The sequence below is a fragment of the Microtus oregoni genome, unplaced genomic scaffold, assembly GCF_018167655.1.
Source record: "Microtus oregoni isolate MIOR12 unplaced genomic scaffold, Mior012 000006F_ref0000085, whole genome shotgun sequence".
NCBI classification, from domain to species: Eukaryota; Metazoa; Chordata; class Mammalia; order Rodentia; family Cricetidae; genus Microtus; species Microtus oregoni.
In genome coordinates this window covers 39997096-40012246 of record NW_024543065.1, presented here as the reverse complement: position 1 = coordinate 40012246, position 15151 = coordinate 39997096, and the positions used below count along the sequence as shown (strand labels likewise).

The 15151-nt window shown below is 38.2% G+C and overlaps 1 protein-coding gene across 2 annotated transcripts in view; it reads right to left on the bottom strand.

The window, feature by feature from the left end:
- Window positions 1-6305: 6305 nt before the first annotated feature.
- Window positions 6306-15151, bottom strand: part of LOC121449155 (vomeronasal type-2 receptor 116-like) — a 42427-nt gene continuing 33581 nt past the window's right edge. For both annotated transcript variants that reach the window (XM_041653409.1, XM_041653410.1), the window contains 2 exons: window positions 13534-13657; window positions 6306-7210 (listed from right to left, as the gene is read on the bottom strand). In XM_041653409.1, coding sequence (XP_041509343.1) covers window positions 6306-7210; window positions 13534-13657 — 1029 coding nt within the window. The remainder of the gene's footprint in view (window positions 7211-13533; window positions 13658-15151) is intronic.

Here is a 15151-nt window from a genome sequence, read left to right as displayed (position 1 = left end):
GGATAATGTTTTCTATGAGTTTTTTGTTATTAGCATAAATAATACAAGCATTTTAAATTTCAAAATGTGAACTAGAGAAGATCAAGCAGTAGCTACTGGTTTATAAAAAGTCATTATTATCATTTAGAAATATTGTGAGTCACTCCACATGGATGGTGTGATCCAAACTCAGGTTCTCTGAAAGAAAGTCATATTGGGTCTTAAACCACAAAGACATCACTTCAGCTCCATCAATAACATCTGTTTGCTAATGTTACATAACTACCCAACAATGGCCATACAGTGGGTGAGATATCTGAGAGGGCTTAAAAACGAGAGAGAGAGAGAGAGAGAGAGAGAGAGAGAGAGAGAGAGAGAGAGAGAGCGTTTCACACAGATTTTTGCTGTTTGCTGGGGCGTGCCGCAGAGAGATTTCCCGACTCAGCAATAGCAGCAGAAAAAAAGCCACGCCATTTTAAAACAAGGCTTCCTGGGCCCGGCTACTGCTGCAAACTCCAGCTATGGAGCATTTGTGGGCCCGGATGTATGTGTGCCCGCTCGGGATCGGGAAGAAAGTACTCTGAGATCATGCCTGTTATTCAGTGCTCCCTGCCTGGGCAGGCAGTGGGATCAGGTTTACTAGGGGTGCACAAGCAGGAGAACATGGCGGATTTCCGCCGCCACACAAAGAGATGGTTCCAGGCTTTGCAGTGCTCTGCGTGGCAGATTTGTCTATAACTCAGATAAAAAGAGTTTATGTGCTACACACTCATTCTCAGAGTTAAATTGCTGAGTGGCTCCTACCTGGCGGCCCCAGAACTAGCACTATTTTGAAATTGGAGAGAGGTGGAGCCAACATCCAGAGCAGCTGCAACCAAGCTGCTTAACATTTTAAATGCTCTTCAAGACAGTACAGAATTAAAGATGATGCAATAGGACAGATTCAGATATAAAAGACCTCTAAATGGGTCACAGTGTTAGTACACATTACGCAGGCTTGGGATAGAGACGAAAAAGAGTATAGAAAGTCATAAAATAAAGCTAATGCTTTAAAAAAAAGGGTAAAGTCTATAAAGAGACAGAGTATGGATAGCCATAGATTAAAAAATGAAGAAAAATAAGCTACATAAAAATGGAAAATTCACAGAGATTCTGGATTATGTTTATTGTGTTTTCTTTAATTTTTTTGACTGTGAAGGAGCTAAATATAGAGAGATATTTCATTGTGTAGTCTGCTAAGCTAAACCGGCATATATGTTTTAAAGGTATCATGACTTCAGAATTTGGGTCTAAGGATATGATGCTTTGGAAAAGAGGTTTTTCTTTTGTTTTCACATTCTGCTACATTTTCCAAAAACACCTGGGCTGAGTGAAATGGCCCAAGAGAATGGGGTGTATGTTGGAGCCAGCAAAAGAAAGTAAAAATCGACATATTTGCAATTCCTGGAAAATTCTAAGCCTGAGCAGTGTGGCTTGTGATGTGCTATACAGAAAAACATCCAATAGGCACCAACATATACATGCCTGCTTTTACGACAGTTGTCCACTATAGATAACACACTTGCAGCAATGATTCCTTTCTTTCCAGGTGGTTCTACTCCCTTGGAGGAATATGGGATACACTTCTCTGGTGTTGTACATCTGTAGTCCTCAATGCTAGCTATAAATACAAGGTGGAAGATAAATTGGAGAATGCCTCATGCTCAGATACCATGATGTAACCCACTCAGGCATTAAGTCCCCTGATAGGAAGTTATGTTGGACAAATTTTTAGTGACACCAAACTGTTTGGGGAATATCACTAGATATGAGGTCAGTGGACTGTGTCAGAAGATCAACAATGCAGCTTGAAGTGAAAGCTGTGGAAGGACACATGTAGACAAGGCTCATAAAGAAACACTGGGAATTCTATATCCAAGTCCAGTTCAAGGAGAGACAGTCTCAGAAACAGAACAGTGGCAACCCAACAAAAATGAACAGTATGTCATTTGTCAAAGATACAGAGTGCTCATATAGGGCCGGCGCTCCTATTGTATGGAGAATCAACAATTAATCTAAATCCAGCAATTCCTTCCCAAAAGGAAAAAAACGGGGAAGATGTTTCAACACAGTCAAAAGCATGGGTGAACAATGTCTTGGGGAACTGTGAGCAAGGCTCTAGGATAAAAGTCATTTTAACTCAGGTGCATTTTGTTCCCTGGATTGCTCTTGTCCATGATTTCATGCTTCCTGTTACAAATATTTACATTCAATTTATAAGAATGTCTACTTTTAATTTTTTTCTTTTCCTTTTTTTTTTTTTAACAGGGATTCTCTGTGTATGTAGCCCTGGATATCCTGGAAGCAGCTCTGTAGACCAGTCTGGCCTCAAACTCAGAAATGTGCCTGTCTCTGCCTCCAGAGTTCTGGGATTAAATGTGTGTGCTACCACCACCTGGTGACATGTTGATTCTTGTTGGCTGTTGGACCATAGCTACAGAACTCCTTCTGGTGAAAGGATATGCTGAGTGCTAGTCTCACTGTACCCTGAATCCAGATATGGCCTTCTGCTTTGCTTTCATATTTTTCTATATACTGAAGAAATCCAATCCTTTCCAATCTGGTGTAACTTTTCATAAAGAATATACTATGCCAGGTCACCGAATAATCAGCTACATATTAAGTTGTTGCAAATACCGGACCTCATTTTATAACCCAATACCAAATGTCAGCCAGAACAACCAATTTGTAGTCAACATCTGGAGCCGTTCTTTAAATCATGGTGGCCAGTGTCAAATGCCCAGATGGAACTACCTGCACTGACTCTGTACTCACTTCTCTGCTTTACTCTAAACATGCAAGCAGCCTTTACCTTGTCCCTTCTTCACAATACCTTTTGCTAAATTGGTGCATATTTCTCCAACTCACACCAGGACTGGGAAAGACCTTCGTTCTAGGAAAACACTTGCAGCCACTGAGGTGGAGGCTTCTCCGTACCCAGGACTCTAGAAAGAATCAGCAGAAGATCCTGGCAAACTTATTTATTATAGTTGACCCCACTCCCATCATTCTAGCCAGTGAGGACTCTGCTGAAAGCAGTGGTGGCAGTTCTCAGCTTCTGGCCACCAATTCTGTTTCAAATGTGACGGGCTCACCCATGTCTGAACTAATAGGGTTGGCTCGATTGTGTTGCGGTGGGGAGGTACATGGCCTGCACTCCTTAGTGTTGCAGCTGGTGGGAGTCAGGGATAAATTTCCAACTCATATGACCACAAGACTAGCTATCCCACAAGCTTCAGACATTGATCGGTGGGCAGGAGGTCATCATTCACTGCCCATGCCACCACAAGACAGGAGAAGTGGGGAATGCTTCCCATGCTCACAGCTTTGTGGATGACTTACGCACACCTGTGCTAACGAGGTTGACTCTATTGTGCTGTTCTGGCAAGGTGCAGAGCCTGTTCACCCTAGTTTCTATATGTTTGGTGGCAGGTGGCATGGACAGGGGAGAGCTTCCCTCTTCCCCCTCTCCCTGGCCCAGAAATACCTGGGGAAGGTGGAATGGCTGGCCCTATGGTCACAAGAGCTCAAGGCATTCTTTTCATTGATGTCCCTTCTCTCAGATGATTTTAGCTCGTGTCAAGTTGTTAGAAAATGATCCAGCACAATTGACCCATATCATTTTTTATTGAGCTCTACATTTTTCTCTGCTCCTCTCCTTGCCTCTCCCCTCCTCTTCAATCCTCCTCCAAGGTCCCTATGCTCCCAATTTACTCAGGAGATCTTGTCTTTTTCTACTTCCCATGTAGATTAGATCCATGTATGTCTCTCTTAGGGTTCTCACTCTTACCAAGTTTGACTGTCAGCATGAGGTACAATCTTGTTTGCCTCCAGAGCACAGCTTCTCTGTGCTCTCAGGAAACAATTCTCAGAAGATTTCACCTCAACAATGCTGGGTTCTTCTTAATCAACTCTACTTTCTCAGCTCCAGCTGACAAGCATTGATTATCCCAGTAAAACAAAGGTTTGACTTACTATAGTAGTTCTGGTATCTTGTTAATCATGGCTGATTATTCAGTCCCAGTTAATCAGAATCACAGAATCTTAAGTCAAAATAACAAATGGCCCAAATAGAGTCTTCAAACTTCACTCTGAAACTTCACAAGCCAAACTTCAATTCTCTGCATTGCCCTCAACATTCTTATAATCTGAGCTCCTACAGAACAGCTCATCAAGTATTAAACACTCAAAGGCTTTTCTTGTACAAAGTTCCAAAGTCCCTCTACAATCATCCTACAACAAAAACAATGTCAGGTGTGTTACAGCAATACCCCACTCATTGCACCAACTTGTCTTAGTTAGAGTTTCTGTTGCTGCAATAAATCACCATGACCTAAGACCAAGTTGGGGAAGAAAGGGTTTATCTTGCTCACACTTCCACATTTTAGTCCATCCTTGAAGGAAGTCAGGACAGAAACTCAAATAGGTAGGAGGTAGGAGCTGAGGCAGAGGCCATGAAGAGGTGTTGCATAGTGGATTACTCAGCCTGCTTTCTTATAGAACTTAGGACCACCAGCCTAGGAATGGAACCACTGACAATGGACTGGGCCCTCCCAATCAATCACTAATTAAGAAAATGCCTTATAGCTAGATCTTATTGAGGCATTTTCTTTCTGAGGGGGTTGAAATATGGTTTATTTATGCACCCTTTGCTATCCTGGAACTAGGTCTGTAGCCCAGGCTGGCCATGGATTCATAGAGATTTGCCTGCCCATGCCTCCTGAGGGCTGGGATTAAAGGTGTGTGACCCCATTGCTGGCTTGGAGGCATTTTCTTCATTGGGGTTCCTTCCTCTCAGATGAATATCTTGTGTCACGTTGACATAAACCCATGCAGTACTCCAAGAAGCTACTTCATGCACTAGGGATCAATACTGGTGCCACTGACAGTGGCCCTATAAGCACAAGCCACACAATTGTTACCCACATTCAGGGGACCTAGTTCCTTCCTATTGATGTTTCCCAGCTGTCAGTTCAGAGTCAATGAACTTCTACTAGCTCAGGTCAGCTGCTCCTGTGGGTTTCTCCATCATGGTCTTGACTCCTTTGCTCATATTAATCACTCCTCCCTATCTACAACTAGACTCCATGATCTCGGCCCAGAGCTTAGCAGTGGATCTCTACATCTGTTTCCTACCAATTACTGAATGAAGGTTCCATTCCCTATGGAGGTATACCTTGCTCAGCCTAGATATGGGGGTCCTTGATCTTGCCTCAAGTGTTATGAAAGACTTTGCTGACTCCCCATGGTAGAACTCACCTTCCCTGAGGAGTGAATTGGGGTGGGATGAAAGGAAGGTATGGGGAGCAGGAGGAGGGGAGGGAGAGGCAACTGGTATTGGTGTGTAAAATAAAAAAGATTGTTTAAAAAAATAAAAAAATATGTAGTTCAGGGTACTATTGCTGAAAGGAGAAGTGGACATATATTTCATCCTTAAGCCAGAAGCAATCTCTATTTTATAACCAGCTGTTAATGAAAATTTAATTTCCTCCAAAGGAGTCTTACTGGAGAAACCAACTACTTTTAAGGGTAGGATACATGCCCAATAGTAGATGGCCAACAGAAAATAAACTCAATGCCATCTTTTCAATTTGGTGTATGTGTGTCTTTTGAGTATGTTATTACATGTGTGTCCGAATGTGGGTGTTCTTGGAAGCCAGAAGAGGGAACTAATTCATTGTAGCTTTGTTATAGGAAGGTGTGAAGTGCAAGTTGTGGGGAATGGATAGTAAACCCATCAACTAGGAAAAAAACACACATGACTTTAAATGCTGAGACACCTTTCCATCTTTCTCAATATCCTTTATATCTATTTATCAAAACATTTCTCTCTCTCTCTCTTCTAAATTCTACTCTTGTTGCTCCCAGGATGCAATAGGATTCTCTTTTCTTTCCATAAAGGAGGGCAAATTTGTTTTACAATCTGAAAGCATTATTTCATCCTACTAAAAGACTTATCTCTGTTTTCATTTGCATTCAAAGTCTAATCTTTACTCAGACATCAATAGAATTACATAGAGTTTATGTCAAATCTTACTGTGCAATTGTGAAAGAAAGGAAAATGTCCCCTATGAGCTAATGTTCAAGAACATGATCTTATAAAGTATGTGGCTTTGTGGATGATTATACATCACAGTGTACAGAAAAGTAATATATATGACATTGCTGTACTTCCTCATTAGAAGAAATGATGAGAATCATTAGCCATTCATACTGTTTGCACTGTATTGTATTAGGTGATTCTGTACCAATACTGTAGTTGTCAGATAAATTTATGAAATGTGTGTTCAGCAAGATGTTTTCTCCCTTAACTTTTGAAGAGAATTTCTCTCTGGTCTTAACAAAATTATGTAGCACTTGGGGATAAAAATGCATCCCAGTAGGCCTGCACTGGAAGCCAAGATGGACAAGACCTCCACAACCACCATTATCTTGCCCTTGGTGCTGTGGTAGACAGGGAGAAAGGTGATCCAGACACTGCAAAACAACAGCATGCTGAAGGTCAGCAACTTAGCTTCATTAAATGTGTCAGGGAGATTCCTGGCCAAGAATGCAACAATGAAGTTTGCTAATGCAAGGGAGCCATGATATCCCAGGACACAATAGAATGCAGTAACTGAGCCCTTGTTGCATACAATGAGGATTTGGCCATGCTCAGAATGCACATCTTTGTCAACAAAAGGAGGAGAAAATTGCAGCCATATTGAACAGAGAATTATTTGGATGAGTGTACAGATGACAATGATGTAGTTGGGCACACCAGAAACCAGAAAATACCTCATCCTTGTTCCAGGGGCTGTGACTTTAAAAGCAAGCAGCACAGTCACTGTTTTGGCCAATACAGTGGAAACAGCCAGAGTGAATACAACTCCAAATGTGATTTGTTGCAGAATGCAGGTAGCTGAGCTGGGATGCCCAATGAAAAGCAAGGGACAGAGAAAACAAAAGATGAGTGAAATTAGCAACATGTAGCTGAGATTCTGGTTATTAGCCTTCACAATGGGAGTGTTATGATGCTTCACAAATATCCCAAGAACCACAGTTGTGAATACAGAGAAGAATAAGGCCATTAAGGTAAGAATCATCCCTAAGGTATCTTTGTAGTTCAGAAAGATCACAGCTTTTTGAAAACACTGGTTCTGCTCTCTGTTGGCATACTGGTCCTCTGGACACTTCACACATTTATCCACATCTGATGGAGACAGAAAACATGATTAGTACAACTTCTGCAATTTATTGACAGAATATTTCAATTAAGTATGTTGAATAAACATTGCCATATTTGCATTCTTTGTTGATGATGTAGTTGAGAGACCATGCTACATAGCAATACTTTCATTTCATAATACTAATTCATTATCATTATGGGCAATTAAATAAAACAATATGTTGTCTATTTAAGTATTTGTGTTAATGATACCATTTTTTATATTATCAGAAAATACAGATATTTTCAGTGCTTTCTGAATGCTATAATGAATTGACTGAAACTAAAAGTTTAGAGATTAAAATAAATAATCAAAGTATTGCACAGAGTGTATTTTAATATCTCCTATATCATGGTTACAGAAATGCCTAATTTCTTTCTGTCTGTTTTATGAATGCTTTTCCTGAAATAGATGTATCTTTTATTGGAACAAGTTATGTGATACATTTTTTTAGTATGAATTCACCAGCCCAAACACATTGACATAGAAGAAACAGAAAGCAGAATCTGTAGAGACCTTTGGAGTCTGCATACAACAGACTAAGATCAAGTTCTCAACTAAAAAGAGATTGGTTTGTCCAAGAGGACAATGGATAAGGAGTGAGAGTCAAAGACAGGAGACAGAGAATGGATAAGAGTATTCAATAAGAGGAGAGAATGGGTTTTGGTAAAGGAGAACATTGTTCTGCCTCTGGTTAGAGGAGACAGCCATGGCGGGCAGGAAAATAGCAGTTTATAAAGGTAGAAGGGGAACCCCCTGATAGGACAAATAATTTAGTTTTGATTGGATAGGCCAATTAGGACAGCCATAAAACACTTTCTGCTGTAGAAACAAGTAGTTGAAACTTGTACTGGCCTTTTCTGACCCTAGTCTATTTGGATGCACAGCTTCCTAGGCTTGGATGAAGATGGAAGGACCTTGGACTTCCCACAGGGCAGGGTACCTTGCCCTCTGTTAAGGTGGAGGGGGAGGCAGGATGTAGATTAGGGGAGTGGGAAGGGAATGGGAGGAGGGGGGAAGTGGAAATTTTTAAATGGAAGAATAAATAAAAAAGAAAATAAATAAATAAAAAATAACAGAAATAAATATAAAAATAACAAAAAAACACTTTTTGCTAGTTGGAGTTAAATACTTTGATAGCTGGACCTTGATAGTGAGAGCTTGTGGCCTATTTTAGGAATATACTAGTCATGTTAGTGTTTCTGAGGATGTGAAGAGAAAACAAGACCATAGTTACTCTTACAAAGAAAAACATTTACTTGGGTGTCATGAAGTTTGGAGGCCAAATCCATTATTATCATCCTGGGACATGTTGGTATGAAGGCAGACATGGTGCTTGAAGAGGAGCTGAGTATTCTATGTCTTTGATCCATAGGCAAAAGGAAGTAAATGATCTAACTGGTAATTATCTAAGCATATGAAACCTAAAAATCTCCCTCTTCTATGACAAGTTTCCACCAAATGACAACATCTATTCCAAGAAGGCAACATCTCCGAAATGGCCAATTACTATCACTGTTCACTATTACTCTAATATAATGTTGTAACCAAAGTGAAGGGAATGGGGAGAAGGAAAAGACTTTCCAGAGTCATGCTTTCTATTCTCAGGTTGGCAAAAGTCCCTTTAGGGAATCAGTAAGTTATACGTGTTTGTATATCTACATGTTTGTACACATGTAAAAGTAACAATAGAGCTTGAATATCAGAGTTATTAATTTACATGGGGTATATAGGAAAGTGAGCAAAAGAGAAGAAAGGTTTATAAATATATTTTTTTATTTTCAAAGGAAAATATATTTAAAGAAAATAATGTGCTCATGTATGTCCTCATCAGGCAGTAGGGATGCTATTCTAAAGGTAGATACCTCTGTGCATACTAAGCATTAAAAAGCCCTCCATATTTATTCTATCACTTTTGGGAACAAATAACTTAATGCCTTATAACATTTTATTCAAGACCAAGACTCTGTAAATGTAGTCTGGTATTAAGTAGATATTGATAAAACACCATGATTATGAAGAGAGGTTATTCAGGCATGTACAAAAGGTTTCCTTTGAAGAATAGTACTGTATTCATAAGATGTAATTTCCTACCTGGAAAATTAAGGAAATGTGATTCAAATGTTTTTATCTATTGGATAATTGCAAAGAGTAATGATGTGTCCCAAGTTTTAAGCACTTTTTATTTAGAAAGATGAATTTATGAACACATGTAATTATTTTATTTGTTTAAGTGCTGGAAATTTATTCCAGTTATCAAGAGAATATACTATCCTTGCACAATACCTGAGTTTAATCCACAGCCTCCATGTTATCTGTCTCACAATTGTTTGTAATTCTAACTACAGGGGCATTGGATGCCTCTCGCATGCACGTGCAATTGTGTATGCATAATCACCCATCTCACATATATACACTTATTTAAAGAACATAGCGGACAATGAGGAATACTGAGAATTCAAGAACAATTGCAGTGGGTTTTTGATCCTACTGCACGTACTGGCTTTGTGGGAGCCTAGGCAGTTTGAATGCTCACCTTACGAGACCTGGATAGAGGTGGGCAGTCCTTGGGCTTCCCACAGGTCAGGGAACCCTGATTGCTCTTCGAGCAGATGAGGGGGGGGACTTGATCGGGGGAGGGGGAGGGAAATGGGAAGCGGTTGTGGGGACGAGGCAGAAATCCTTAATAAATAAATAAATTTAAAAAATAAATAATAAAAAACAGAGTTAATAATTTTTTGTTCATCTTTTGTTGTAAATACCCTTTATTCTTATATATTTTTATTTATAAGACAATTTCATTGCAGTTTGATTAATTTGGAGTATGCTCTATGTGCAGGTCCATAGAGATCTGAGCACAATCTCAATGAGTTGGCAACCACTTCCTACCACATGGGGCCAGGGATGAGATCACCATCAGATTTAGTGGCAAAAGATTTATCTTGTGAGTCATCTTACCACTCATAAATATTCTTTATAAACCTTAATTTTCTAGAATGTCAGACAATAGGGGAGAAAACTATCTATTTGCCATTTTATGTAAGCAACTCTAAACAACCATTTAACTAATAGGAGCTGTGTAGGAGATAGCACCATTTGGGTAATTGTGGCTAGTTGCTTTCACAGAAAATGATTTTAATCCTCTACTCCTTGACATTACTATCTGTGTGCTTTATGTAAAAATGGCGATTATAAGACTCCACATTTTCTACATCATGTGCTCAAACTTATTAACTTCCCTAGATTGCCAATCACATTGATCTTTGAAAAAAGGATCTTTGGTTATTGCTTGAAGTCTTCTGTTTAATAAAGAACAGTAGTTGAAAAATTTACAAGTAATGATTTTACCTCTTCATTCATCTTATAGTGTACTTGAATTTGGTTCCCAAGATATACAAAATAGAATTTAATTACTCTGACTTCTATTCAGCATTGATTTTGCAAATATATGGTGGCTATAAAAATATAGTGAAATATAGAGATATGAAAATTGAAAGAAAGTAAATATTAGTGAAGTTTCATGACTGGAATACAATCTATATGTAGTTACAGAAGATATTAATCACTAATAAAAACCTTATGTAGAACTTGGTCACACTGTTGTGTTACTGTGAAAACTGTTTCTTTGAGAAAAGGCCATCTAATATAGACTTTCAATGAATCAAAGAGGTATGTCATGATGTGAAGCACTATTAAGAACAACTCAGGATTAGAAATTGGGGTTCAACCTGAAGATCTAAAAATCAAAACAGCCAGCCACTGCCTTTTAACTCAACCTCCGTCTGAAATGGCTATCCTGGCTCCTGGAATCACAGAAAGAGACTTTGTCTGAGAGCTGTATCCCCCCATTTTTTATTCCCCTTTAGTGCTGGGATTAAAGGCATGCATTACTGGGATAAAGGCATGCACTGCCCAATTTCTATATTAATTATGGTGGCTACTGGGATTAAAGTTTTTTTTTCCAAAATCTTCTCTATAAGGATGACCAATGAAATTGCTTTACTCTCAGAACTTCAAGTAGTCTTTATTTATTAAATACAATTAAAATGCCTCTAGATTTCTCCTTTTTGTCAAAAAATAATAAAAAGAAAGCTATATTAATATAAGAAAACTATATATAATAAGTCTAATGACTATATATAATACATACAGGGAAGAAATATACCCACATTATTTAGTCAATTTGCATTTGACAAATTCAGAGAAAATATTTTATATATATGTTATCTTGTTGAGCCCAAAGGCTTATACTTAATTTAGTTCCTGTCCTTGACTTTTTCCACAAAGTAAACTTTATGAAGAGATTCTTCAGTGTCCCTTATCTTCTCTGAACTAGATTGGTCTGCTCTATTTTACACAGTTGATATGCTAGTTTTCAAGGACTAGAAATTTGCATTACATTGTTAAATGAGCTGTATAGATACTATACCTTGAATAATATTCAAAATATTTGTACAATCTGTTTTAAGAAAATTAATATCAAGTTTGTATGAATATACAAAATTTGTTTACAATATACAAAAGTAAAACCAATGTAAAATATTTAAAACTTATATTTGCTTTGAAAAAGTCAATTCAAAAATCTACTTTTTTACCTTGTCATATCTGTATCCTCCTTTTTTCTTTTCAGAGTAGATTCAATAATCTACATTTCTATTTTATACTATTTATATCCCTTTTTCTTTCCATTTCTTATTTCCTTATCTCACTTTCTTACTTCTTTCTCTCTTTTCTCCTTTCTTTCTTTCTTTCTTTCTTTCTTTCTTTTGAGACAGGATTTTTTAGTAGATATGGAGCCTGTCCTGCAACTCAGTCTGCAGTCCAGGCTGACCTTGAACTCACAGAGTCTACCTGCTTCTGCCTCCCAAGTGCTGTGATTAAAAGTATGCATCACCACAGCATGACTTCTTTTCAAAACAAGAATCTTGCATCTAATTTCTTTGCTTAGCTTTTTTCCTGAATATTAGCCATAACAACTTGTAATGAACATTTCAAGCAAAACATATCCATAATTCATTGAGGGGGGATTTGTGCAGAGTTATCTAGGCTATATCCTGCTGATTGTGGGTGCTGATAATGTTTTGGTGACAAAAAGAAAATTTATAATTATAGTCAAGTCCTTATTGGAGTATTGTTTGAGGCTGGATCATTTCAGTCAGTAGTCTTAAAGCTGTTCTGAATGCAGAACTCAGAAGAAACTGCAACAAATGTACTCTGAATTATTGGATCTTCTGGGTCATCCATTCTGACTGGAGATTTTTCAGGGAGCCTTCGCCAATGAAACCTTATCTTTCTTGACCCAGAATCCACAGCCTCTTACTTCCTTTGGAAACAAAAGTAAAATCTCTTCTCCAAAGCAACATATCTTTTGATTTAAATTTTGAAGTAAAGGCATTTTCAAAATACATAGTTTAGATCAATCCAGCAGCACTAATAAACAAATATCTTTTAGCAGCTGTTGTTTCTTTCCCAGAAGTCAAACAATTCAAAGACACCACATTAGCATACATTATCCAGATTCTCTGTGTATTTTGAATCTTTACATGGAAGCTAAGACAGGGAAGATGGGAGCTGGGAGCTTTAGTTTATCTCCGAAACCAGGAGGCTAGTTTTTGTTCCAGCCCCTAGAACTAGATAGAATTCCAATCCCATCTGTGGCTTGGGCTGGTGGATAAAAAGCCTCAAACAAATGTCATTTTCTTGAATTTGTATCACAAAATGCTGGGTACCAAATGAAGCATGATTAATAAATATTCAGGGTCAGCAACTAGGGTTCAACCTGATGATCTAAAAAGCAAAAGAGCCACAAACTCTTACTTATCCTCAGTTTGAAATGGCTATCCTGCCTCTCAGAATCTCAAAAAGAGACTATGTCTGAGAGCTGTCACATATTCCTCTCTAGGGCTGGAACTAAAGGCATGTACCACTGGGATTAAAGGTATGCACCAACCGAATTCTATATCAGCCTAGGGTAATACCTGGGATTAAATGTGCATGGCATTGTGGCTACTGGGTTTAAAGGTGTATGCTATCATATTGAAGTCTGTAAGGCTGACCAGTGGGACTGTTTTACTCTAAGATATGCAGGCAGTTTTTATGTATTAAAATACAATTGAAATGCCACTTCAATGGTATGACAATTTACTTAAAGTGACCTTGTTAATAATCATAGTCCTATAAAAACTAAGTTAGGAAAGTAATATATTTCATTTCTTCAGTTGACTTTTGGACCATTAGATCATCCCAGTGTACCTGAGAGAAGATGATCTATGTGGTGTGAAGGATTTATCTCAATAGCAAAACTTACTTGTCTCGTTAGAAACTTCATTTTGTTGGCAGGGGCTGCAATCAAAACAGCAGGCTGCCATTCCCTCCCGTGAGAACTTTCTGAATCCAGGACCACAATCAGAACTGCACACAGAGGGCGGCATCTGTGAAAAATCAGACACAAGCTGGTGTCAGGAGTTTTGGCTACTCCTGTAACTATATTTTATTATTATGTTGATATACCAATAAGTCAATTTTATAAACACCAAAGGAGTGATCAGATTAAACTTAATATATTTTATAATACCAGGCATACAAATGTATGGACACAAACTGATGTAAATTTGAGTAGCTTCTCAAATCTAGAAATTTAGGAGGAAGAATGGGTTCTTTGATATGGACAAATACTATAGAGCTTACAAAGTGGTTTTTCTATTTAATTTTCATCACCTTGACATAAAGTACATAATAAGTTAGAGGTAACCATAACTAAAATATTTCTCTCCATCGAATTAGCCTAATGTCAAATCATTTAATCATTTTATGAATGGGTAATTGATGTAGGACTGCCCTGCCCACTTTGGGCAATGCTGTTCCTAGTCAGGGCTGTGTGAGAACTCAGAGAAAGCCAGTAAGCTATGTTCCTTCAAAATCTACGATGAATTGGAGTCTCCATATGCCTGCCTGCCTTGTTATTTCTTTGCTGTAATTTATGATCCCAATCAAAACTCCTCCTCCATATGAATTTGGTCAGTATTTAATCACAGCAACATCACAGAAGGCTAAGATGAATGTACATCTGAAATAGGTGGAATATCTCTTTAAATGTCAGATAACACACAGGAACTACAAAAACATCATTAGAAAGAATGACATATTATAAAGAAAAAACAGATAAATAGGCAGAGTAAGGGCATAATTGATATGTATGTAGCTCGTAGAAATGGTGTTTCCAGAGGTAGAAATGCTTTACAAAGCCTGCAAATATTTGGGGAATCTGAATAAAAGTTTGATTTGGATTATTTGTTCTTTTGAAGACAAATTTCATGAGTTTTTAGTATATTTTGGAGATCAGAACTCTGTATGATGTGGGATTAGTGAAGATCTTTTCCCATTCTGTAGGCTGTCATTTTGTCTTGTTGACCTTGTCATTTGCTTAACAGAAGTTTTACAGTTTCAAGAGCTCCCATTTATTAATTGTTTCTCTCAGTTTCTGTGCTGTTAGGGTTATATTTAGGAAGTGGTCCCCTGTGCCAATGCATTGAAATTTACGTCTACTTTCTCTTCTATAAGTTTCGCTGTGGCTAGCTTTATGTTGAGGTCTTTGATCCATGTATGCTGTAAAGGTTGTGGGGTAAAGGGAACACGTCTGCGTTGCTTGGGGGAATGCAAGCTGGTACAGACACTGTGGATGACAGTGTGGTGATTTCTCAGAGAGTTAGGAAACAACATTTCTCAAAACCCAGTAATATCACTTTTGGATATATATCCAAAGGATACTCAATTGTGCCACAAGGACATGTGCTCAACCATGTTCATAGCAGCATTGTTTGTAATACCAGAACCTGGAGAACACCGAAATGCCCCTCAGCTGAAGAATGGATAAGGAAAATATGGTACATTTACACAATGTAATACTACACAGCAGAAAAAAATGA